We start from the raw sequence: 25814 nt of genomic DNA on the forward strand, positions 1-25814 counted from the left end.
AGTTTTCTACAGCTGCGGTAACAATTACCACCCACTTAATGGCTTAAAGTAACACCAATGTATTCTCTTAGAGTTTCAGAGGTCAGAAGTTTTAAATCGGTTTCGCTGGGTTAAAATCAAGGCGTGGGCAGTCTTGCGTTCTTTCTGGAGGCTCCAGAGGAGAATCCATTCCTTGCCCCTCCCAGCTTCTAGAAGTCGCCGGCATTCTCTGGTCAGTAGCCCCTTCCTCCAACCTCAAAGTGCATCATTTCAACCTCAGCATCTGTCATCCCATGTCCTCTGACTCCGATTCTCCTGCCTCCCTCTTACAAGGACTGTTGGGATTATACTGGGCCAGGATCACCTCCCCACCTCAAGAGTCTTATTCACACCTGCAGAGTTCTTTTTACTCTGTCAAGTCACATATTCTGAGGTTCCTGGCATGAATACGTGGAAGACCATCCTTCAACCTATCACAGCTGTCTAGAAATTCAAGAGTTTCATCAAAGGGTATAGGTATTTTTGATGTGAATCACCATCTCCAAATTGTTTTAATGAACACTGACATCAGCATTGGGCAACTGGGCAACACTGATCAAGGTTTAAGTTCCTCCTTGTCTCCTGTCTTCTCCAGAGCACAGAGCACAGTATCATGCTGGGCGATGATTTGCTTCTTACTAATCTTTCACTGGAGTGTCTGAGGAGTTGATTTCTCAGGAGGAAGCTGAGGGAACAGGACTGGGATGTTTGGCCAGAGGGCTGGGGTGGGAGGTTGGCTTCCAGGAGGAACAGGCAGGCGGAGATGCCTGGCTGGAAGGGCAGGTGAGGGGGGAAGAAAAGGCAGGAATACTGTGATTCCAGTGATGGCTGTGATCACCGGAAGCCAGGCCCCATGGTGGGGATGGGGCAGGTGCTGGGAAGCTGCCTCCAGCTAGAGCCCAGGAGGGCCAAGTCAGCAAAGCTGCGTTGTCGGGGACAGGTAGATGAACAGTCATCTGAAAGCCTGAGGTTGCCTTTCCAAACCGAGGCCCCCACTGGGACGCTAGCTCCCCAGCTCCCCATGTCCTCGCCTTCCTCCCACCCCTTCCCTTGGGAGCCAGTCTCCTGTCAGCTCAGTTCCAACAAGCTGGGGGCAGGCGCTGGGGGGTCGTGGGGAAGTGCGGGGCGGGGGGCAGATGGGGCAGGAGAAGTTGGAGTGACCTTCAGGGCCATGAAACAGGGTCTTCTCTTCAGCTGAAATTCCTTCAGAGTCAAAGCAGACCGGACACCCTCAGAGACGCACAGTGGCCAGGTGTCTTTCCGTGGTTTATTAGATACAGAACCAGAATATAGATCCGAGAAAAAGAAGCTGCAGGAACAGCTGGGGCCCAACCTGGCACAGGCTACTAACCCCAACCCTAGGGCATCCCCACGGCCCCAGGCATATCAGGGTAATGCTGGGGCGTGAACAACCTCGTGTCCATGCCCTTTGCACCAGTGGAACAAAGGGGCATGTGGAGGTGACCTGTAGAGTGGGGTGTGAAAGGGACCTTAGCCCTGGCTTTAAGAAGGACACTCTTGTTCAGAGACAAGGCTCTGACAAAACGCTGGAAGACCAGTTGTATGTGTGGAGCACCTGCATTTCCCACTGACAGATGCTCTCCTGCTAAACAGTCCCACGAAGCAGAGAGCTAGGAATTGGCTGAGCCACAAAACTCACCTCAGGCCCCTCCAGAGACCAACTCTGCTATGTCCTTGGAGAAGAGGCACGTGGCAAAGCCAGGCACGCCCTTCCAGGCTGAAGGTACCCTAAAATAACCAATGACCCTTGGGGGCTCCTGCTACCACCTCACAAGAACCAGCTCACCTGCGAGGGAGGCTGGGAGTGGGGGCCACATAGGGAGCAGGCATGGGTCTGTTCTTCTAAATCCTTTCCTGAACCACAGGGTAGGGACAGAATGCCAGGGCATCCCTCTTGGGTCTACAGGGGACTTGAAGGTCACTGAGCCCATTCCCCTGTCTCTGGGCCTGACCTTGCAGACCTTGGTGGGAGGACCTGAGAACCCACCCTCTTCGCTTCTGGGAAATCCCCCTGTGCAGCCCCATGCAGGCCTGTGTATTGCAGTTAAAGCCTCCTTGTCCTTTTACTGTGGTTCTCCCAGGGTAGAAAGGGTCCCTGTCCTGCACATGGTCTTGAGTCTAGCTTGGGGCCTGGCTTCCCAGGAAATCTTTCCCTCTCCACCCCGCTGCAGCCAGAGTCAGGGCTCAGGCCCATTCCAGACCTCAGCCAAGGACAGAGTTGAGTTCCCTGAGCCCTCAGGTATGATGCTTTTCGGTGTATGCAGGAGAGGGAGGCCAGAGAAGAAGCCAGGAGGGGCAGGTGTGGCCCTTTCTAATCACTCTCCGAGCCTCTGCCCGTCATTCCGTTCTCCGCACCTACCTGCTCCCCACACCTGTAGCAGCCAGGCCCACCCCCCGCCCCGGCACCCTGGGCCCACTGGAAGCAGAAGGTGGGGGTGGCAGAGGTGGTCCAGCCAGCCCCGGCCCCCAGGCCTCAGGACCACTGGCAGGCACAGTCGGTGGGCTCCTGCACGGTGTAGGGCACCCAGGTGGCGTTGGTGGCACAGAAGAGCTGCACGGAGCGCCGCTGCAGGCCCACCTCCCGGCAGCACTTGCAGAAGCGGGCGTAGGTGTTGATGTTGTAGTTGTAGATGCTGGCAGACGGGCACCTCCCGTCGCAGGACACTAGGTTCACCTAGAGGTGGGCGGGCTCGTGAGGCCGACGATGCAGCGCACCCCGCGAAGCCCCCTCTCCCACCGCCAGGGGGCGCCACTCACAGGGGTGTTGCTCCTGCATTCGTTCTTTCGGATGGTCATACGGATGGTGACCTTCTTGCAGGAGCGCCCGTCCTCTTTACCTGGGGGGGGGGGTGGGGGGGGGTAGCTGTGGCTGAGAAGTGTTTGCAGGGGACAGCAGGATGGGCCGGACTGACTGGGGCAGTTAGTGTCATGCTTGAGGGTCTCTCTACAGGCATTAGTGCCCCTCCCCAGCAAAGAGAAAGCCTTTCACTCAGTGCCCTGGAGACAGGCAGGTGGTGAAGGCAGGGGAGACAGGGAATGAGGTCTGGATGGCTGGGGTGGGGGGACGATGTGGGGGCGGTGCTCTGGGCTAGGAAGAGGAGGATTTGGAGACTAGGCAGGCTGCCTCCCCACCCCAGCCCCAGTGCCTGTCTCTAACCCCTGTTGGTGACCCTGGCCCTGTCCCCACCCCTCTCTCAGCTTCAGCGTTCCAACTCTGAGAGGTCTTCTAGGATAAAGAATCGGCAATTTCCTGAATGTATGAAAACCCACTACCTTGTACCAGAAGCTGGCACACAGCGGGCTCACTGGGTTTCCGTATCCATCGGACAGGGTCAGGGGTTCGTGCACCTCACACAGTCATCACAGGCATGGAAGGTGACTGGCAGCAGCTTCCTCTGCCTGGGCCATGCCTCCCACCGACAAGCCATCTTAGGGCCACTCAGGCCCTCACAGACGGAAATATCTCCTCCCCAGGCCTTTCCTGCGTCCCCGCCTGAAACTACAACCCCCCTCCCTCCACCCTCTGCTCCCTCCCCGACCCCTCCCTTGCTTTATTCCTAGCCTGGTCACCATCACCATCTCACCAGAGACACAAGGGTGGGTATGCTGGGAAAACAGAAGCTTCAGACCTTCTTTTGAACAGCCCCTCCCTCAGCTTGCTGTGAGCTCTTTTCCGTTCTAAATAAATACTCAATTTCACACCCTGATATGGGACTTGTAAGTTTGTATTCTTCTTCTTAATGAGGCCCCCCAAACTGTGTAAGTCTCAATCCCCCTAAAACCAGAGGTATCCGTCTTACTATATATTTTACTTATTATTCTGTCTCTCCCACTAAAACGTCAGTGGCGTCTACAGTGCCTAAAACAGGGCCTGGTGTATTGATGCTTAGTAAATATTTGCCTGATGCACGGATTCTCTCTGTCACCCCAGGGAGCCTGCCAGAAATGGGGTGGAATTCTGGCCTCTGGGCCTCACCACAGTGGGTTTCCCACCATACCAGCTGGAGGACTCCTGGCCAGAGCTAAGTTCACTTTTTCCTCCCCCTCTGCTTCTAGCAGGCAAGAGGCCCAAGGCCTGTCCTGGCCATGGCCCTTGGGGTCCTGGACTGAGTGACCAGCGGGAACAAAGCAGTGGCAGCACTGGGCGCTGATGGGCTCCAGGAGAGTGGGCACCGCTGAAGCATTCCCACGCAAGCCCAGGGGGTGAGGCTCGCTATTCAGCATGCACTGTTGGCTGAAAGGCCCTTGCCAGAGGCAGGGAGCAGGGGCCCGTGCCCTTCCCTCCCCACCCCCCAGAGCTGGGGCCATCTAGCAGAAGGGAACAGCAACATGGCTGCACGCCTGCAGTCCTTCCAAGAGGAGTACCTGGGTGGCAGTGGACACTAACCCGTGGAGGAGAGGCGGGGCTAACGGGGACCACAGGAAACAGGGTCCCCGGGGAACCTGGGGAGAGGGACATGGGTCGCAGGTCACATGGGAGCACATGCAATATTCAGTGAACGTGAGTTGCGGGTGAGAGACCAGCCAATGAGGCACTGAGCCCAGCTTTCCTGCTGTCTATGAAGTGGACATAGCGTCCCAAATTCTGTCCTCCAAAGGCCAGTCTGAGGACCGTAGGGGGAGGGGAGGCACGTAGGCAAAGGTCTTACAGTTGACTGGAACGTGCCTGCCTATGTGGCTGGGACTGCGGGTTCCAGGGGCCAGATGTGGGACACATGCCCAGAGCTCTCACTCAGACTGAGTCAGGGACCCCGCGGGCCTGAATCCCACCCAGGGGGCACCTCTAAGACTGGGCTCCTGGCCACAGGAAGAATTTACCTGGGGGGCTTCTGGCTGGGGGTCGTACAGGAGGAGGGAGAACAGGTGGGGGATTACTGACCTCTTGGACATCCCCGTCTCCATCAAGAAGCAGAGGACTTTTGCTGGGATAGGGACATGAGTATGGTGTCTGCCCATTTGCATATCTCTGCCAGTGCCATGAGCCCGATGGGAGGTGTGTTATTCCTTCATTTAATAATCCCTGACGAACCGCCACTGGGGTGCCAGGCCAGGAACCTGGCCCTCTGAACCCTGGCATGATACCCTTTCCCCCGACCCGAAAGGTGTCCCCCTTCACCCCTGGGCCTCAGCCATGCTCACTCACATGTCCTGCAGCACCCTTCCAAGGAAGGTACCACTGAGCCCCCAGCCTAGAGGGAGAGGAGAGGAGGTCAGTGGGAGAGCCTGTCCTAGACCTGGAGCCAAAATCCCAGCAAGAGGCAGCGAGAGTGACTCCCTTTCTCCCATGATGCTCCGGGAGAGGAGTACCAGGTATTTCCATCCATCAGGGCCTGGCCAGTGGGAGAAGGGGCCCCTGGGCTGGCCATGGGAGAGCCAGAGAGGCTAACCTGACTCACTAAGGCGGCCTGTGGCCCCAGTAAGACTGCAGGCTGGATAAGAGGGTGTGGGCCCCCCGTCCTTCCAGGGGGCAGCTTCCCTCATGCCCCACCCTGTTCTCTCATTAGTGCTTCCTGCACAGAGGGTCAGGGAGGGGAGGGGTGCAGGGGCTGGCCCATTTGGTCCCGTGACCTGGGCTCTATCTCAGCCCTGGATAAGTCACCCCTTTCCTCTGGGTTTAATTTTCCCACCTTGAAAATGGGGGCATAGCTTCCTCCTCACTTATGAAATCAGCCAAACAATGATATGGGAGAGCTTTGTGAATTAGGGAGTATATGCGTGTGATTTTATGAGTGTGTACTTGTGTGTGTACACATGTGATTTTGTATTGTGAGGGTATGACTGGGAGGGTGTGTGTGTGTTTTCTAGGTAAGATCAGAAATCTTTTGATGTCTGATATCAATCTCGGGAACTTTGATAATGCAACAATAACCCAGCCCTCCAGAAATCCTTTCGCTTGATGTCTGCCCAGAGTGACAGCTGTCCCTTCTGGCATTGGTCTGGTCAGTGGCAGTACCATCAAACCATCCTACAACCGAACTGGGCATCTGCACGCTGTGTGTGGCCTGTGTGCCCCGTTGTGTGATGGTCCATGGCGTGTGTTGTGGCAGGCAGAGGGGTTCATGTCCCCATGAGGTGTGCGGTGTGCATGAGGGACTGACTGTCCATGTTGGTGTGTGTGTGAGGATGGATGTTTCCGTACACCTGGGCATTCCCATGTGATGCTTGGGGATGTGTGCTGTGATGAGGTCAGAGCGGGACCACATGGAGGGATATGGAGCTGGGGTGGCAGGGCGCATATAGATTTCAGTGGACCCCTCCTCCCTCACCTCAGCACACAGGACCCCCCGCCAGCCCCCACGCCCCCTGACAGTAAGACGGCTGGTATCCCTGGCTTCAGGCCAAGCCGTGCAGGGAGGAAGTTGGTACTGACCTTGGCACACTCAGTCTCGTTGAGTGGGGGGCAGCTGATGGGTGAGCGGACGAGCACCGCGCCCAGGGGAGTGCTGCTGCAGTGATGGCGGGCACAGTCTGAGATCCACGACGCCCCAGGCTGGAGGGCACAGAGATGGACAGGTGGCCCGTGGGAACTGCTAGGGCACAACTCAGAACACAGGTGTGGCCCATGACCTGGCACTGCCCAGGACCCTGTCTGCACCTCTCCCTGAGCCCTAGCCTACCCCTAACCCCCCACACACCTTCCCCAGGTGGGTAGCTGGGGAGCCGCCTACCAAGAACAGGGAGGTGGTGCCGTTGGGGAAAGTGAAGAGGCAGGACACGTTCCTGCAGGAGCCGCAGCAGGCTGCCAGGTCCCGTGGGTGCTCGTACTCCTGGTTCTACAGGATCCGGCAGGATGAGAGGGGCTTCAGCCCTGTGCCCACCTCCACCCTCCTGCCTTTCCTACTGCCTGAGGTCCCAGAGCCCGAAGCCCAGAGCAGGCCGGCCTCAGAAAGGGAACTCCCAGCCTCTCATGTCAGGCAGGAAGGTCTTCCCTCCGTCCGCCTCAAGCCTCCCTCACAGCAATTCCTAGACCCCAGCCCCATGGACGAAGAGCATTTCCACCCATTTCAGCGACAGCACTGCTGGTGATTAAGGGTGCTCCTTCTGGCTGTGCACAGACCTCAGTTTGAGTCCTAGTCCCTGCGGGAATTTGGACAAATGACTGGACCTCCCTCAGCCTCCGTTTTCTCATTTGACAAATGGGGCTATTTCCACCCCAACCCTCATTAGCTTTTACAAGAAGCCAGTCACTATCCTAGCTACTGGGCATGCAGAAGTGCTCAACAAAGGGTAGCAGCACAGACACACACACAGAGCAGCAAGGAATGGGCCAGTCATAAGTAGGTGCCTCGATCTGTGTTCTCGCCATCAGATACCTGCCCTGGCCAGACCCGCATCCTTGCTGTTCCCCTCCTGGCCTCTCCCAACCGGGCCTGAGCTCAGCATCTTCCACAGGGGTCTCTGAAGGGCCCCTCCCCCCAGCCCTACCCTTCAGACGTGTCTAGAAAGCTTGAGGATCCTCTGATTCCTGGAGCACCCAAGGTCACCCAGGCTGGTGCCCTGACCCGGCCCATCCCCCTCCCACCCCACACCTACCGCCTCACAGTGGACGTCACATAGCACAGAGGTGGTGTTGATTTGGTAGAAGCTGGTAAGAGGGTCAAGCACGTCCGTGCAGCGCGAGGTGTGGCACACGCCGTCTGCCGAGAGCTCCACCACGGTCTGGCCCGGCAGCATCACCCCCAGCTCGCGGCTCAGGCACACGGGGGCCTTCACTGGGTAGGTGTGTGGGATGACCGCAGTCACCGAGAGCCCGGCAGGCACATCCAGCACCCCCTGGCCAGCCCAGCCTGGCCCTACCCAATGGGCGTCCCTTCCCTGCTCACCACACTCGTATTTGGCGCAGCCGCACACATTCTCCACGCTGTGCAGGAACTCCTCGTCCAGCTGGGACTTCTCCCACTGGGTGGGGCAGAGGCAGTCAGCACCCCAGGGTGCAGAAGCCCAGGCCCGCCCTCGGGAGCAGTCTGCCACCCAGGCCCTTGTCTTTGTCAGTTGGCTCCGTGCTGTGGGTGGGGAGGGGGCTGGCGGGCCTGGGGCCCTTGACTCCCAGGGAGCTCACGCCTTCCCCAGCCAAGGGGAAAATTCCCAGGGTGGCTCCCCACTGAGGAACACTCCCCAGTGTCCTTTCCTAGGGGCTAAAGGCTCTCCTTTCACCCCAAGCACCCACTGGCCACCTCAGTGAGGGACCATTGCATGGCTGTCAGCCAAGAACCCCGCATGGCTTATACCATTTACCGTCCTCATTCACCAGTTGAAGGGAGAAGAGGGGAGGGGGGAGAAAATGAGAGGAAGTGTGTGTTGTGGGACATGGAGTGAGGAGAATATATATAATCAGAAAATGGTGGAAAAAACCCTTTAAACATAACTTCACATTTCTTAAAGTATTTTCCCTTCCCTCAGGGGCTGTGTAGCCTGGGGGCGAAGGGCATGGTCTCTGGAGTCAGATTTCCTGGGTCCTAATACTGACTGTGACTTACTAGCTTCATGACCTTAACCTTAGTCTTCCTATCTGTATAACTGAGATCATCATCATGGAATCAAGCTCATTGGGCTGTCATGAGAATTAATCTGACAATATACATAAAAAGGCCTATGAACGTCCCTGACATATAGTTAGCTCTCAGTAAACATTAGCTGCCATTATGAGTTTCATCACCATCATCGTCATCTTCACCATCCCCCCCTACCATCATCACCATCACTATCACCACCATCACTGTCATCTCCACCATCCCCACCACCACCATCATTGCCATCACTATCATCTTCACCATCCCCACCACCACCATCATCACCATCATCATCACCATCATCTCCACCATCCCCACCACAACCATCATCACCATCATCATCACCATCATCTTCGCCATCCCCCCCACCATCATCACCATCATCATCATCATCACCATCACTGTCATCTCCACCATCCCCACCACCACCATCATCACCATCATCATCACCATCATCTCCACCATCCCCACCACAACCATCATCACCATCATCATCACCATCATCTTTGCCATCCCCCCCACCATCATCACCATCATCATCATCATCACCATCACTGTCATCTCCACCATCCCCACCACCACCATCATCACTGTCACCATCATCGTCATCTTCACCATCCCCATCCCCACCATCCCCACCACCACCGTCATTGCCGTCCCCATCAGCATTGGACTTGCTCACCATGATGCTAAAGCATGAGCATGCCCACTTTATAAATGTGGACACTGTACTCAGAAAGCAGAGCTTAGGACAAGGAAGCTGATGAGGAAGCCAAGGCTTTCTGCACTACATTAAAGGAATAGGGTCTCCAGGGGGTGGGACACAGTAGAAAGGAAAGGGGGTGGCAGATCTCAGAGAGTGGGGAGAAACAGGGTCTCCATACCAGGTGGCACCGGGGCACTGGAATTGTGTCGCAGTCACACTCTGAAAAACAGGAGAGGGCCGGGACCCATCTCACTGGGAGCTGTCCAGGTGGAAGTCACCCTGGGTCCCCATACTGCTCCCTCCCTTGCAGACCCTCCTCTGGCTCAGGCTCAGCCCCAGTCAGGGTGGGGGTTGGGGGGGAAGAAGCCAAAATCTTAGCCTCCCTTCAGCCTCCGGGGACACAGGGACTGTGGCTCCCCTGGTAGGCCTGTGGGGAGACAAGAGTGGGTCCTGGTTCTAAGCTCCACTCCAGAGGCGAGTGAGGCTAAACAGGCAGACAGGCCAATCACAGGTGCCCTTTGTCATCTGGGTTTCACCCTGCCCCATCCTCCTGAGAGCCCTTTCTAGAGCAGATGTGGGGCCTCTCCAGAAGTGAACATGGCAGGGGTGGAACTTCTGACCGTCTGTCTTTCCCAAATACATATTCCAGCAAGTTCGGCTTTATTGGTCCAAGTGTCTAGCCTTAGGCAGGTCCTGCTCAGGGAGAGCCTGCTGCCCGGGCAGTGCCAGAAAACTCAACAGACACGCAGGCTCTAGCTTCCTGAGAGGAGAGCGCAAGGTCAAAGCGCCTGTGAAAACACTCTCCTGGGTCCCTCACTCCTGCAGCAAATAGTTTTAAGCGCCTACTCTGTGCAGAGCTTTTCCTGTGCTCTGGGGACAAAGCTATGAATAAAACAGACCAAACTCTCTGGCCTCCTGACGTTAACATTGGAGGCCTGGAAAAAAGATGAGTGAAATAAATGTGTAACTCTTTCTACAACTCTAAGTCACATTTTTACATAAAGCTCACTGGTGTTCGTTATTGATCATGGAGTCATGGAGGCTCCCAAAAGGGTTTGAGGCAAAGTTTAAGAAGATTTTTTTTTTTTTAAACCAACAGACAGCTGCGATAAAGGCTTTTTTTTTTTTTTTTTTTTTTTTAGATGGAAAAACCTTTGGGGAACAGGGATCTCGGTTTTTTCCTTCTTTTATCCCAAGGGAGAAAAATGTGTAGGAATGTGAAGTGCCCAGCATTCAGATGCAGGGGGAGCAAGGCAGTATTGGTGGCTCTAGAGTGCTGGAATGTAAGCAGGTGGACCGTGGGGGCCGTGCCTCCCTTGCCTCCCTCTCTGCGAAGCTGTGGAGAGGGGCGTCTCCACGCAGGGACTCACCGCAGGACTTGTAGGGGCAGCAGCGGTCCGGGCTCCACACCTCCACCAGGGCAGTGCCCATGCCACACTGCACGTGGGGACAGCGGAAGCTCTCGCACACTGTGAAGGAAGGGAGGCAGAGGACACGTCAGTTGCAGACACCTTGGAGCAGACACCTTGCAGACACCTTGGAGCAGACACCTTGCAGACACCTTGGACTCCTCCTTGGTTGCCCTCACCCCTGTCCAGTGTTCCTTAGACACCCTCCGGGGCTAGAGCCCAGGGAAGAAGTCTGGGCTCCTGGAGTCTCCCCCTAGAACTTCTTCTGGAAGCCTTAGTTCCACTCTGAGGAGGGATTAGCAATAGGACAGTGTCAAAACCTTAAAGTGACTCAACGGAGCCTTCCTTCCCTCTAGATTCTGTGTCACCCTGAGAGTAGGGGCAGATGGACACCAGGGACCGGTGCAAGCTCCACTGCTGGGAATGAATGTTCCCCCTAGAGGAGAACGCCATGCTATGCGCCCTGTGGGAACCATACCCACGGAGCCCACCCTGAGCCCGCTCTGTATCAGGGATGCTACACTCCAGGGTGCACACTTCCCTTTTTCCTAGTCTTCAGGCAATCCCTCTTAGTTTGGGGTTCCTCAGCCATTCTCATTTACTGGAAGGACAAGGCAAGGATTGAGGGACTCCTGGGCGCAACTTTGGGGTGGGGAGGGGAGGTGTTGGGGACAGCACTTTGAAAACTGATCTGATTTACTAAAAAAAAGTATATTGGCACAGGTAAAGATTATCAATTGATATCTCAAAAACAAACAAACAAACAAAAAACAGACTCTTAAATACAGAGAACAAACTGGTGGGTGCTGGCGGGGGGAATAGGTGAAATAGGTAAAGGGGAGGATACAAGCTTCCAGTTATAAAATACGTAAGTTATGGAGATGAAAAGTACAGCACAGGGAACAGAGTCAACAATATTATAATGACAAGGTGTGGTGACAGATGGTGATGACATTCTTCAAGACGAGACCAAAGGCGTGTGCACATTTGTTGAAATGCTATGTTGTATACTTGAAACTAATTAACATTGCATATTAATTATGCTCTAATAAAAACAACAAAAAAATAAGAAAATCTAAAAAACCATGTACAGTATGAGCTTACTTTGATTAAAAACAAACACACGTATAAAGGCCTAGAGAGTATGTGGAAGGATGTATTCCAACCCCAACTGTGCTGACAGTGGGGTATCTAGGAAGCCAGAAGAAAGTATTCTCACTCGCTTGCATTTACTTGGATTCTGTACCTTTTATGAAGCAGATATAGTGCTTCTATAACAAAAGTACAATGAGGATCGGAAGAAGTAATGATACCAATACCCTCCCTTTACTGAGCACCTACTGTATGCCAAGGACTGTAAGGTATTTCACATATATTATCTCCCATCTTCATGAGAGTCCCTCAAGGTACGTACTGTTAGCACTTTTGGACCCATGAGGAACCTTGGCTCAGAGAGTTAGTGACTTGCCCCAGGCCACATGGCTAGGGGCAAATGGCAAAACTGGGAAGCAAAACCATGACTGACTGGCCGCACCTGTTCTCACTCCCCATGACCAGACTTCCTCCTGAGAACCCCAGAGAGAGGGGTGCCTGGGTGGCTCAGTGGGTTGAAGCTTCTGCCTCCAGCTCTGGTCATGATCCCAGGGTCCTGGGATCGAGCCCCTCATTGGACTCTCTGCTCAGGGGGAGCCTGCTTCCCTCCTTCTCTCTCTCTCTGCCTGCCTCTCTGCCTACTTGTCATCTCTGTCAAATAAATAAATAAAATCTTAAAAAAAAAAAAAAAGAACCCCAGAGACACACATGAATAAAGAGCAGGAGGCCAAGAAGGACAGAAGAAGAGACACACAGAAAGAAAGGAAAGACAAGGCGAAGGACGCTGGCCCTCTGCTCAGATCAGCTTTGTGAACACTTGGCGACGAGAGGCCTGGAGCCCCCATGTAGGGCTGATCTGTGCATTGGGGTCAGCTCATCTGGGCATGCGCTGTGGAAGTCTACTCTGCTCCAAAGTTGGTTTCTGACACTGAAGCCGTCAGGGTTGCCCCTGGGGTCTCCTGGCAGACAGTCCCCGCCTACACCGCTTTGGGCAGGCGAAGTTCACTCCCCTTTTCCCTATAATCAGTGTGCGGTTTTTGCAAATGAAGTCATCTTGAAATTCAACCAGCTTGTTAGGTTTTCTTAACGTCCCTGATGCTGCCTCTACTAGGCTTAAGGGGTACTATTAAGGTACCAGGTATACAGTACACATTATATTAAGGTACTACGTCCTGTGAAGATATCAGAAAGGGTCCACTTCGATTTACGGTCGCAACCCAAAAGAGCTTCCAAGGCTTTGAGATGCAGGGTCTTCTGGGATGTAGGCTGCATGTGCAAAGCCAGGGTGACACAGGGCAAGAGGGGCCCTGAAGCAGGGGCCTTGGCTCATAGAATAAGGACTGTGAATCAGTGCTGGGAGGGTTGGGGTGGTCTCACCCTAGGCCTCCCCCTGGGCCTGCGGACTCCAAGGGAGGGGACAGGGAACCTCCTCCTGAAAGCTCACAGCCATCCACATCCCTGCCTGGACCCCGCACCATCGCCTGGCCCAGCGTCCTCCGGTGAAGCCTCTTCCTCCCTCATAGGTTTGGCTCCTCCTCACCCTGGGGCTCCCTGTGGCTCCCTATTGAACTGCCATTGGTCCTGAGGGAGGGCCTTGTGAAGGGGCACATAAATGTCCCTGGAGCCCCTTGAGGTTGCATGCCCGCCTCCAGCTGGGACTCACCACACTGATACAGAGGACAGCAGAGCTCTGTGGTGTTCCTGTCCACGGTGAGCGCCTCTCCTTCCTGACACTCGGGGATCGGATCTGGACAGTCGCCACAGGCTGAGGAGGGGAGAGGAGCCACGGCTGTCACAGGAAGTCCCCCTCACAGAGTCTTGGTACAGGGCAGGTTGCTGGGTTGGTGGAGGGGGGTACCTAAAACCCAGCTGTGACAGGAGCTGGACTCAAGTAGCCTTTCATGGCCTCATGGGGCCTGTCCTGGAGCAAGAATCTAGATCCTCCTTGTCTACCTAAAGTTTTACACCAAACAAACACCAATTTCCTCCTGCTAGTAATGAGTGGGGTGAAGCCAGGCTTGGTTTCCTCTTCCTCCTTCCATTTGTTCTGAACAGGAATCTCACCCTTGTCCTGTGCCCAGTCTATCTGGTGAGCTCCACAATCTCCTTCCCAGCTGCCCCCAAGAAATGTGTGAGGAAAGGGATGTCCGGGATCCAGCTGTGCACACTGACATCTGCTGGCATGTCTACCCACCGCAGAAGTAGGAGGGGCAGCACGAGTCCCCCAGGTGACCCACAATCAGGATCTGGTCCTGGCGGCAGCTGGGGACCAGTTCTGCCTCACACAGGTCTGGGTCACACTCTGCAGAAAAGATAGAACTTAAATGCTGGGAGCAGACCCTGTCTGGCCATGCCTGAGCCCCCAGCCCGGCTCTGCCCCAGTCCCTAACCAGAACCCAGTCCCCAGAGCTCCCCCTCCCGGGCTGCAGGGTTCCCCACTCCCCTGCGCTCCCCGCCTCAGAATCTCTCACCACAGCTGTAGCTGGGGCAGCAGGAGTCCTCCTGGAAGTGGGTGAGGAGTCGGTGGCCTGGGCGGCAGGTAGGGGCGAGGCCCTCACACAGAGTCTGGTTACACACTGGGCCAGGGGCCACAAGGCATGTCACCTGAAGGCTAGGAACATCCCCACCCCCACCTCCTGGCCTCCAGTACTCCCCAGCATCTCGAAAGCTTGTCTTCATTTCTCAATCTCCCCAGAACCTACATTCTAGGAAGGGGCCTCTGAGGGTCACACAGAAGGTCCAGGGCTCGACAGAAGAGCATTAATTGTTAATATTCATTGAGATGGGCCAAGTGTCAGCTGCTGTCCTAGATCAGAATCAACTTCTACAGTCTCACAATCAGCCAGAAAGTGGGGACTATGATCAGTCTCGTGCTATAACAGAACCAGCTAAGGCACAAAAGACATTAAATGATCGCTGAGGTCGTGAGGCTGCAAAATGGCAGAAGAGTTGTCCAGACTGCTCAGGTCCATAGCCTGTGTCTTCAAGCCCTACCTCACGCTGCTTCCTGAGGGGGCCTCCTCTCCCCCAGGTGGGGTTCTCCCTGCTTGCAGCACACCCCCCACACGCCCCTTTCATTTTCCCAAGCCTTGTCCTATCCATCAAGGTCTGCAGGGGGAGCCGGCGCCCTTTAACCATCTTAACAGTTGAGGTTGAGGGAAGTGAATGGCGGGACTTACCACAAACCGTTCCCAGGCAGCAGGGATCCTCAGTGGGCAGGAGCAAGGCCACCTCCCCAAAACGTGGGCAGGTCTCAGGGCGGGGCCCCGGGCAGCCCAAGTCCACTGGGACAATGGTGTTGGGAGCCTGGCACTGGTGCTGGCAGCATCCACTGAGGGAGCTGTTCCAGGTCTCCCCCAGGGCCCGGGGCACGCCCGTGCTGTCAGTGCAAGCTGCAGTGGGGGACAGGGTGGGACACAAGGGACTGAGGTGGGTGGGAAGACCCAGACCATCCCAGGCTTGACCTTCCCTGGGACACTGACCATCCCCAAAGCAGACCTAGAGGGGGGCAGATGGGCCTTGGCCATGGGTGGCAGGTGGGATGAGGAGACCCTGGGGTGAGGTCAGCTTTGGAGGGCCCTATCCTGGCCGGGAAGGGACCTACCACACTTCTCCTCGGGGATGCAGAGCGCCGAGTGGCGCCGGTGCAAGAGGGTGCCCTCGGAGCAGACACAGCCCTCGCCCAGCACCTGGCACTGCTCTGGGTCCAGTGGGCCCAGCAGCCCGTCCTGGCACGTCTCGGGGGGCTCGCAGGCTGCCACACATGCCTGGTAAATGGAGTCACTGGAGCATAGGAAGGCTGCAGGGGCACAGTGGACAGCAAGCAGGGCTCAGACCCCAGGCAGAGTGAAGAAGGGCCTCAGAGTGTCATCTGGGCCTCAGCAGAGAGTGCAAAGGGGTTTGGTGTCCCTGCCTCCCTTATCAGAAGGCAGCAAAGCACCACCCCAGGCCAAATCCAGCCTCCTACGGACTTTTGCGAATAAAGTTTTATTGAAACACAGCCACGCCCAGGCACCTGCCTATTGTATCTGGCTGCTTTTGCACTCCTAGGGCAGAACTAATTGTGACAGAGACAGTAAAGCCTGAAAAGCCTCAGTTATTTACTATCTGGCCCTTCGCAGGAAACATTTGTCAAATCCTTGCTTTAGATCAGTGTTTTCAAATTTTCTTGACCTTAGAAATTACACTTTACACTGTGGTCTGGTACACACGGGCATGCAGAGCAGTGGTCCTTAAACCTCAAACAGTGGTCCTTACAGAGGACTCATTTGGGAGCTTTTGGAAATCCCCTTGCCAGGACCGCACCCGGAGCAACATTAGAATCTCTTATTGTGGGGCCCAGCATTCGTACTTTTTGGAGTTCCCTAGGGATTTTAAAGGATGGCTTGGGACTGAGAATTACTGAGATAGATAGATAGATAGATATATCTATCTATCTATCTATCTATCTATCTATCTATCTATCTCAGTAATTCTCAGTCCCAAGCCATATATATATATATATTTGAAACTTTTTTTAGAGCATTACTGATATACTGAAACAAACTTGTTCACAAAACAATATTTACTCAAAAAAAAAAACCCCAAACCAAAAAAACAATATTTACTTTTTCTAGGTAGAGTACACACTAGCATTTTCTATTCTGTTGCATATTTTGAACATGGTGTTGACCCCCAAAGTTGGTTTCATACCCACAGTGTGGAAAACACTACTCTAGATGACTTTGTCTTTTCATCTTTTATCTGCCGTCGTATTCTAGGCGTGGTCTTCCTGTGAGCTCCTTCCAGCCTATCTGGATGTGTCCATATTTATAAATCAGAGTGCCCTAGGCCGGTCCACCCCTGTCTACACCACCAGTGCAAACCTAATGGGATGGGGAGGGGTGGCTCTCACTTCCCTTCTCAGGCAAGGAAGGGAGAGACTGAAGGAAGAGAAAGATGACCAAGAAATTAAAAGAAAGGCAATACATCCTGGATGGTAACCATGTAGTGGGCCTGCGGGAGACACTCAGCACACATTACCTCCATGTCACCTTCAAACCAACCCTAGGGGGAGCCATTACCACTTTCTTCATTTTACAGAGAAGGAGAAGAGATTCAGGTAAGTTAAATAATAAGCAAATAATATTCATTGGGCTTATTAATCTACATTATAATAAAAATAAATGTGTTAAATTATTCATAGATGGATTTATATTTATTATATAGTATATTAAATATGTTTATATTATATTGTATATTAAATAAAAATACACTTATTTATGTATTTATCATAGATATATTGATAAAATACTTCTTGAATTACAGAGTAATATCAATGAATGAATGAATAAATCAATGACTAACAGGGGCGGGAGCGTCAGAAGCCACGGAGGAGTCGCCCGTCCTCCCCACTCCCGCTCAGGCCCTGACTCACGGCAGTAGTCAGAACGTCGCCACTCGATGCACACGTGGAATTTGTGGCACATGGCCACGTACACCGTCAGTGCCACGCAGGGCTGCTGCACGTACTTGGTGTCCCGGATCCACAGCTCACAGAATGACTCTGGTGGCACCTGGGCAAGCCAGACAGTGCTGCTCCCCCCTGAGTCCCCATATCCCGGGGCCCAGCTCCTCCCAGCCACAATAACCAGGCACAATAACCAGTTTCTGGAGACTCATGATCTGGCCCCAGGTTCAACACCTCTGGGGAGCTGCTCTCTGCAGGTAGGGACTGTCCTTCCTAGCCTGGGAGGTCCCCCCATGCCGGGCCCCAGCGGGTACCTACAAAGCGGTGGCAGGCGCTGAAGGTGCGGTTGGACACCATGCGAAGGCAGGGCGAGCAGTCCGCTGTGGCACAGCTGTCCGGGCGGAAGCGGGTCTGGCCCACCGAGGTCAGGGAGCTGGGCACCTGCCAGCTGTCCAGAAAGGGAGCGGGGTCCTCAGCCTCACCCACCACAGAGCCGTCCTCCAGGGTGAGGTCGTTGGCTGCATCCCCATCACAGATGCCTGGAAAGGGAAGGACGATCCCAATAGCCATAATGATTACCACCACTCCCAGGTCCCTGGGTGTCACTTTGCATATTTCTTACAACAATTCTTTGAGGCTGGTATTACTATTATCCCCCTTTTACAGATGAGAGAAATGAGGCACAGAGAAGCTAAGAAACCTGCTGTGTAGGAAGATATCATCATTCTTAGGAGACAGACACCAAAGTATTTAGAGATAGAGGGATACAATGTCTCCGACAAACTTTCAAATCACTCAGAAAAAATGCATTTATGTAAAAAAGGCAGAACATAGAAAAGTGCACATATAAAAATCATATATGTGTGCATGCATATATATACACATATGTATACCTATGTGTGGTTTTTATACATCTTTATACACATCTAAACACATTTTATACACCTCAGTGTACACACAGAGGCAGGAAAAGCAAATGTGGCAAAATGTGAACCCTTGGTAAATCTGAGTAAAAAGTAAATGGGAGTTCCTTATAGTAGCTCTGACCTTACATGAAAATTAAAAATGACTCCAAGAAAATCTGCCTTAGCGGAGACTGCTAGCTAAGTGTAACGCCTCTTTCCTCTTCTTCCCGGACAGTTCTCTAGCCTGTTTTTCCCAGGATCTCCTGGGGCTGGGGGAGCCCATGCTGAGTGAGGAGGAGGGTGAAGGGTACCGGGGCCAGGCGGTCCATCAATATTCTTTGACTCTCTGACTCTTTTTCCTGCAGTGGAGTTGGAAGCGTGTGTTGAGAATGGCAGAGCCGCAAGATGGAGGGAGTCTCCACTTGGGAATTTTTGTGTGCCCGAAATAGACTTCTGTCAGGTCATAAGACATTGAAATGGGGGTGGGGGCTGAAGTTTCTCTGTCACAGCTTCTACCATGACCTTAACTTTCAGCTTCCTCTCTCGAGCTCTAGGCTCCCCACACACACTTCCCTGCCCTTGACCTTCTTATGCTGCTCCCTCTGCCTGAAACACTTTCTCAGAAGTCCTTTCAAGAGCGCTTCGGAGGCACCCGTCCACGACCTTCCAGTTCTGTAGAACGGATTTTGGTTTGGCTGGGCTGTCCTGCTCTGAGTGCAAAGATTCATTTTCCTTTAGATAAATTTTCTCACTCTCCCAGTAGTCTCCCCTGGTTCCCCAGCAGGGTGCCCAGGATACAGAGTGTTAGTTCGGATAAAAATTGGCTGACTTCTGCTTTCACACCTCCAGCCACCAGTTTCATGAACGTAAAGCATGATTTACTCAAAACCTTCAGGTTTTATGGTCCCAGTGGTTGCATTTTTGGTCTTGACATCGAGTCACCGAAGGGTGTCCTGAGTATCCTAGGGAGGAGATTACTGCTGAGGCCAGCACTCCCTGCCAGGCATAAAGAGTGGAAGCAAGACATGGTGAGAAAAAGATGATGGAGTGTTGGCAGTGCTGTGTGTGTGTGTGTGTGTGTGTGTGTGTGTAAAAAAATATGCTTGCATCAGTAAGTCAGTAAGAACAGAGGTTTCATAAAACAGTGATTTCTTCTGTTTTGCCTACTATCTGTTCTGGGACTGGCACATGGTAAGTAATCAAAGAATGAGCAAAGAGCAGACTTGCACATGTTAATTCACATGAGGAGGGCATTCTGAATACAAGGGTGTGAGTGTCAATGATCAAAACGGTGCAGATTTATGGACGTACATGTATGTGTTTATGGAACATGGAAGTGCTCCTCTGTTCCCTGGCATCATAATGTCTTGTCACAGAATGTCCCGTGGGGGAGCAGCTGTCCACACTCACACTCCCCCTGCACCCCCCCTTCTCCTTATCAAAACACATCCAGTCCCTAAGGGCACACTCCCGCAGTCATGTTGGTGTCTGAAGAGCCCCAGTGTTGTGGCAGCTCTGCTGTGTGAGTTGGGGCAAGGTGCTTAACCTCTCTGAGCCCCCTTTCTTTTTTAGTTCAATGGTCATCTCTTAGGGTTGTTAGGTCGGTGACCTGCAATAAGTGAGATCAGAGTGTGGAAGTGCTTTGTGAAGTGCCCAGGCCTATGCAGACAGGAAGGATTATCTGGTATTAGGAAGCTATCCGGGAAGCCGACAGACAATCCCAGTTAAAGTGACAACTGGCCGAGGCCAGAGCCCTTAGCCGTCTCCCTGCTGGCAGCTTCTGCCTCAGAACACCAGACACTAGGTCTCTCTGCCCTGGCAGCCATGCTGCTTCCACCTTTGGCCTGGCCTTCTGTCCCAGCTTTCCCTGGGTTCACACAGGGGAACCTATGCTGGGAGACAGAGGTGGACCAAAGAACCATCCCCTCTCCCCCAGCTGGGTCCCACCTCACCGCATAGGCCGCGGCCCTGGGCCTCGCTGGCTTTGCTGGCCTCCAGGACCATGAGTCCTGAGCTGTGCAGCCACTGGATCTGGATGTGTGACGGGGTCCGGATCACATACATGTGACCTGTGTCCTCAATTCTGAATCCGTGTCTGCTCACAGGGGGCCAGACGGGCTGTGAGTCCACAGTCACCTTGTGGGGGGAGAGTGTTCAATGTGAGCACAGCTTGTCTGTCCGTCCACGCACCCATCTACCCACCCATCCATCCATCCATCGACCTACCCACCCATCCATCCACACATCTATCCAACAAACAGTATCAAGCTATGTAACAGGCTCTGTTTCAGGCACATGTGGCCAAGACACTGTCCAAGTGGCATCAAAGAATTCCAAAACCATTTTTATGAGAAAATGATAAAACAAAAAGACACAACAACGGGAGACAGGTTGCATCTCTGTGCCCAAACAAACACGCACTTTGAGGCTTTGTAATCACTCTCCTCCCTTCCTGATTCTTCTGCTCAGGTCATTTCTTCTGGGGGATTTCCCCCAAGTCTCCAACCTCAAGCTTGGGCACCCCTTCTCTGGGGCCTCCTCATCTCTGTGCTGACCTCTCTTTGTTCCCTCATCGAGGCACCAGATCCACCTTTGAATCCGCAGCACTTGCCTTTGGGCCCGACATAAACCGGGGTCTCAATGTTTGTTAAATATGCAACACACCCTAATTCTCTCCACCACTATACAGTCACAGCTACAACCTCTGCTACATATTGACAAGGTTAAATTTGTATGTACTATGGATTAGTAGTTTTACTTTGTAGAAATGGGAGTTAAAAGATTAGAATCTTAAAATATTTATAATGACTTTAAACCTTCCTCTCCTAGAGCAATCACTGTTTTATTAATCACTTTGCAAATTATCCAGGACAGGAACTTCGGTGTTGGGAAACTTTGACCTTGGGAAATCCCTGGTGCTCTCAGCCAGAGCCTTCCTAGCTATGCAGAGAGGGGATGGGGCTCCATGGACCTGGAGTGGCCTCCCAGGTCTGGGAATGAACAGTCGCATCTAAGAACTTGGGCTTTAGCTTCTGATCAAGATGGAGTAATAAGAACTAGATATACCTTCTTACCTTAAACAACCAAAAAAACCCTGACAAATTATATGTAACAATAGTTTTCAGGCATTGAACAGTTGGCAGCACAGGAGAATGATTGCTGAGAAAGGGGAAACAAATGAGGTGAGCCTTTTGCATTATTTTTCATTGGAAGGGTCCCTCTCTGTCCTTGCCCCCCAGTCGTGAGCAAGACCTCTCCACAGCTGGACGCCCTGCGGCTTGCCTGATCGCAGCCCTGGGAAGACTGGCTCTCTGATGCGCTCACCTTCCGGCTGAAACGGTCAATGGTGACCTGATGGGTCAGGTGAGTCACATTCAGCATCACCAGGCAGAACGGAGGCCAGTTCAGGTGCCCCTGCAGAGAGAGCCCAATCCTCATCAGCTTGGAGCCCAGTCTTTGTTGCCTTCTCCTCCTCCTGCTGCTGCTGGGGAGCCGCTGTGAGCATCCTTTCTCTGCCACCCCCTCGCAGTCTGCCAGGGGCACCGGTCGGGGCTGGGCAGATGGTGCACAGAATCTCAGGGAGCATGTCTGGTTCTACCTGACCTCCTGTAAACCCAGCCAAAACAAAAAGCAAAAACAAACAGAAAATCCTGCCCTCTTCCACCCGGCTCATGAGGGTACCCTAGTAGGTGATTGCCAGTGGCCAGCATCCTTGGCCATAGGCCACATGGCTGGAGTGGCATCCCAGCTCCTCTGCACTCGCGTGCCTCCCACCTGGGCTTAGGCAATGGGGATGAGCTGGGAATGGTGTCGGCCCCAGAAAGGGCCACAAGGTGGTACACTCCCCTGATAGACAGAGCTACTGTAGGGGTTTCCGCGTCTGTCCTCGCCTCTGGCACCCCTTAAAACCCAATTCACTGCTCAATCTCCCCTCCAAATCTCATCAAATTCCGAGGCCCCAGCAGCAAATGCAGCCGGGGACAGTCACCAGGTTGGCACTTTTGCAGTCAAGGACATGGACGGTGACCATTTCTTTGGGGCTCTGGGTGAGGATGTAGATGGCCTCCTTGAACAGGGCTGCGTGGCTCCCATCAAAGGTCACGAAGCTTAGATCAGGGAAGATTGAGCACCGGCCTGGGGGAGGGGCAAGGATGAGAAGATTAACAGATGCTTCTGGGGCAGAGGCCACCCAGGTAGTAGCGCAGGCAACTTGGCCTTTTCCCAAGTGGGATTCAGAGGCCCTGAGGGCTGGAGAGTCCCTCAGAGCAGGCATCACAGAGATGAGGCTGCAAGAGTAGGGACCTGCCAGTTCAGGGGTCACAATGAGACAAGATGTCCCACAGGAGAATGCATTCAGGTCAGAGTTACCCTAAGGCCAAGGAACACACAGGGAAGGCGCCGAGGTCACGTTTGGGGAGGATCTGGTGGACCCCAGGACTCACAGGCACATTCCCATAGGGGGCAGCAGCGGTCCCCGCCCACCCTCACTGCGAGGCCCAGGACCCCACAGCGAGGGCGTGTGGCACCCTGGGGACAGTGCTGGGACTGGTTCACTCGGATCAGCTGGCCCTCCAGGCAGATGTGGCGGACGCAGTCCTGCTCAGCGATTGGCTGGGGCACAGGGTGGAGAGACAGCATGAGTGCCCAGCCTAGTACTGAGCACCTCACTACCCGCCCCTCCCCCCACCCCCACCCGAAGCTAAGGGCATAAGATCCTTTCCAAAGTCAATTGTAGCAGGGCAGGGGACCCAGAGGTATAACTACTAGGGAATGGTGTCGTCACCCTCAACCCACCCAACACGCCCCTCAGGGGCCTGGGGACGAGTTGAGCATGAGATTGGGGATCAGGGACTGAATCCCCAGGATTTCTGCGTATCTGTCCAGCCCTGGTAGAGAGGTCCAGGTACACAGATGTGCAGACGTGCAAGCTCAGACTCAGAGAAACCTGAGCACGCACAAGCACACGCACACACACATGCACACGCACACACAATCTTTCTTACAAATGTAGATCTACACTGTCTCGTGACACCATACAGCACACACACAGATATATGATTGCTCGCCCTGAGTCTCACACATGTAAACTTTGCACACACAGTCCCACGTGACAATACGGATACAAACATACACCCCCCAGCACACTCATGTTTCCACGTTCTGGTGTCACACTAAGTCATCCAGTTGGCCCTAGGGAAATGGTGAGACTCTGCCATGACATCAGGGACCCAGAAGAGCCTGCAAAATTTGTCAGCTCCAGAGTGTGGGGCAAGCCTGAGGGCAGTGACTGAACCGCCATCTTGCAGCCTGGTGGTTGGTAAAGGAGAAGCTGCCCCAGGCTGAGAGGAATGTGACGCCATGATGGTGTCCCAGCCAAGTGGCCCAGGAGAGAGGGACATAGGGGACCACACTGGGGTGGCCTGATAGGTCACTCACAACACAGGTGGGAGATGTGCTTTCCTCAGTGGTGGTTGTTAAGGTCTCAGCCGAACTCGCTGCGATGCTCTGGGCGGGGGCTGAGCGCCCAGACTGCTTGGTGGTGGCCTCTGCCTCCAGTTCTGCTGGAAGCTGCGGTCCGGCCGGGGTTCCATGGGCCTGGGCCAGCTGAGGGAGCAGAACGAGTGAGCTCTCCCGGGAGGCGGTCCTGGCCGAGACACGACTCAGGGGATAGGATGTAGGCACCAGTGGCACTGTGACGGCCCAGGGGCCATCAGCCTCCGGTGCCAAGGCAGACAAAGTGTGGGCCACAGCAGGCGTGAGTTCTGTGGGCACCCCCTGGGCAGGACCATATATCCAGGGGGGCAGAGACACTTGCTTGGACAGAATGGCCATCTTCTCTGTGGTGCTCTTGTGTGGGGCAGCAGAGAGCGTGGGGGCTCCCCCCTCAGCCATGGCCACGACTCCAGAGACTGGCAATGTGGCTCCCAGAAGCAGGCCTGGTGCCGTGCCTCCTGCCTGAGGGGTTGTATAGCTGGGTAGGCCTACCTGGGCCACGACAGCAGGGGTGAGAGGCGGTGCTGAGCTGAGGGTCTGCGTAGGTGGGGTTGTGGCCATAGTGGGAGATGTGGCCTGCTGCCGGAGTGGAAGGGTGACGACAGAACCCTTGGACCTGGGTGTGGCCACTGGGGCAGATGTGCCCACCTTGGCCAAGGGCAGGCTGGTATCAAGAGGCAGGCCAGAGAGGAGCTGGGGTGGCTGAGTTAAATCCACGGACATGAAGGGAGTGACCCCCAGCCCGTGAGCGAGTGTGGATGGGCTGGCGGCAGCTGGGGTCCCCGGGGGCAGAGCTGGAGGCCCGGTGGCTATGGTAGTTTGCCGGGTGGGGTGGAGTGGGGCAGTAGGGATGGGTCTTGGAAGTGAGGATGCTGGGGTGCCTGCGGACTGGCTGGGCCCAGGCTGCTTCTCCATGGGTGGTGCTGTCTCCACTCTCTTGGTAGCCAGAGCACTGACAGGAACCTGCTGTGCTGTTGTCCTAGCCTCGGCTGGGAGGCTGCTGGGCCTTGAAACGCTCTGGGCCTTTGTGGGCTGGGGCATCCCTGTCTTGTTCATGACTTTTATGATTGCAGGTGTCAGCAAAGTCTTGTGGGATCCCAAGGAAGTGGGAGGCCTGGAGGTCACTGCAGGGGAAGCCACAGGCCTGGAGGAGGAACTCGTAGGCAACTCCAAGCTTGGGAAGGGCTGGAGCGGGGTGGTCCTGATAGGCAAAGAGCCGGGGCCTGGGGCTGTCGCAGCTTTGGTCATGAGTGGGAAACGAGGTGCGGGGGGTGACTGGGCTGAGTCTGTGATATTGGGGCTCCCTGAAAAGGTCACAGTCACCCTCGTTGTCTTCACAGCCCCTGACCCTATACTAGGTGTGGGTGTCTGCTGCGAAAGGAAGAGAGATGAGGATTCTGGGGTAAGGGTGGTAGCCAGGTGGCTGGCGGTCGCTCCCATGCTGGCTGGGGCCTCTGTGGCGGGGGCAGGGAGGTTAGGTGAAGTGACCCCCGGTGGCAGCTGCAGAGTGGCCTGTGTGGGGGCTGGAGCCAGCTCTGGCCCCTCAGTAACTGCCATGGGTGGATTCAGAGCTGTGGTGAGTGGGGCAGAGGGACCATGCACTGGCTTGTGGGAGGGGGCCCCGGGCGCTTCCTGTGGAAACTGCAGCTCCTTGCCACTGAGAGTGGGCAGCTCCTGACCGGGAGGCAGGGTCTGGTCACCAAGAGACTCTGTGGGAACCAAAACCATGGGCTCCACACCTGGGGCAAAGAAAGAAGCAGCTCAGACAATGGGACATCTGCTGCCTGCCCCAGGGGTGTCTTCACTGGGCAGGGCTGTGAGGTAGGGTTCCTGAGCCAGCAGCCTAGGTGAGCATGGGGGAAGGCAGCTTCCAGCCGCCAGTCAGGCAGTCTGACCAACCCAGGGGCTTCTGTTGTGTGGGACTGGAGGACTCCGCAGGTCTGGACTCTGCCCCATACCTCAAAGCCCGAGCTCAGAGCCAATGGACCTCTGGTCTGCCTTTGCCTGTACTGCATTCCTACCACCTGATCCCAAGCCAGTCCCCTCTCCACTCTGGGCCTCATTTTTCTCTCTGTTTAGTGGGAAGAATGGGCTGGATGGGGTCCCTGCCTACTCTAAAGGTCTCTTCCAGAGGCTCCTATGCTGACCCTGCTTCTCCAGAGACCTGGGGACTCTGGGCATGGTTGGTCAAAGCAGAAGCTGGAGATTTAG

At 54.5% G+C, this 25814-nt stretch overlaps 1 protein-coding gene across 1 annotated transcript in view; it reads right to left on the reverse strand.

The window, feature by feature from the left end:
• Nucleotides 1-1271: 1271 nt before the first annotated feature.
• OTOG (otogelin) overlaps nucleotides 1272-25814 on the reverse strand; it is a 72204-nt gene continuing 47661 nt past the window's right edge. Inside the window, exons 33-53 of the mRNA XM_045066023.1 lie at nucleotides 23547-25342; nucleotides 22553-22721; nucleotides 22099-22244; nucleotides 21435-21524; nucleotides 20063-20246; nucleotides 17524-17744; nucleotides 17173-17311; nucleotides 15361-15555; nucleotides 14936-15148; nucleotides 14228-14332; nucleotides 13951-14058; nucleotides 13420-13521; nucleotides 10626-10724; nucleotides 9434-9474; nucleotides 7863-7938; nucleotides 7573-7751; nucleotides 6708-6812; nucleotides 6410-6529; nucleotides 5183-5228; nucleotides 2797-2876; nucleotides 1272-2713 (exon numbers count right to left, since the gene is read on the reverse strand). Coding sequence (XP_044921958.1) covers nucleotides 2513-2713; nucleotides 2797-2876; nucleotides 5183-5228; nucleotides 6410-6529; nucleotides 6708-6812; nucleotides 7573-7751; nucleotides 7863-7938; nucleotides 9434-9474; nucleotides 10626-10724; nucleotides 13420-13521; nucleotides 13951-14058; nucleotides 14228-14332; nucleotides 14936-15148; nucleotides 15361-15555; nucleotides 17173-17311; nucleotides 17524-17744; nucleotides 20063-20246; nucleotides 21435-21524; nucleotides 22099-22244; nucleotides 22553-22721; nucleotides 23547-25342 — 4415 coding nt within the window. The 3' untranslated portion in view covers nucleotides 1272-2512. The remainder of the gene's footprint in view (nucleotides 2714-2796; nucleotides 2877-5182; nucleotides 5229-6409; nucleotides 6530-6707; nucleotides 6813-7572; nucleotides 7752-7862; nucleotides 7939-9433; nucleotides 9475-10625; nucleotides 10725-13419; nucleotides 13522-13950; nucleotides 14059-14227; nucleotides 14333-14935; nucleotides 15149-15360; nucleotides 15556-17172; nucleotides 17312-17523; nucleotides 17745-20062; nucleotides 20247-21434; nucleotides 21525-22098; nucleotides 22245-22552; nucleotides 22722-23546; nucleotides 25343-25814) is intronic.

Source organism: Mustela putorius, unplaced genomic scaffold (assembly GCF_011764305.1).
Source record: "Mustela putorius furo isolate JIRA1106 unplaced genomic scaffold, ASM1176430v1.1 tig00003859_pilon_pilon_pilon, whole genome shotgun sequence".
Taxonomy (NCBI): Eukaryota; Metazoa; Chordata; class Mammalia; order Carnivora; family Mustelidae; genus Mustela; species Mustela putorius.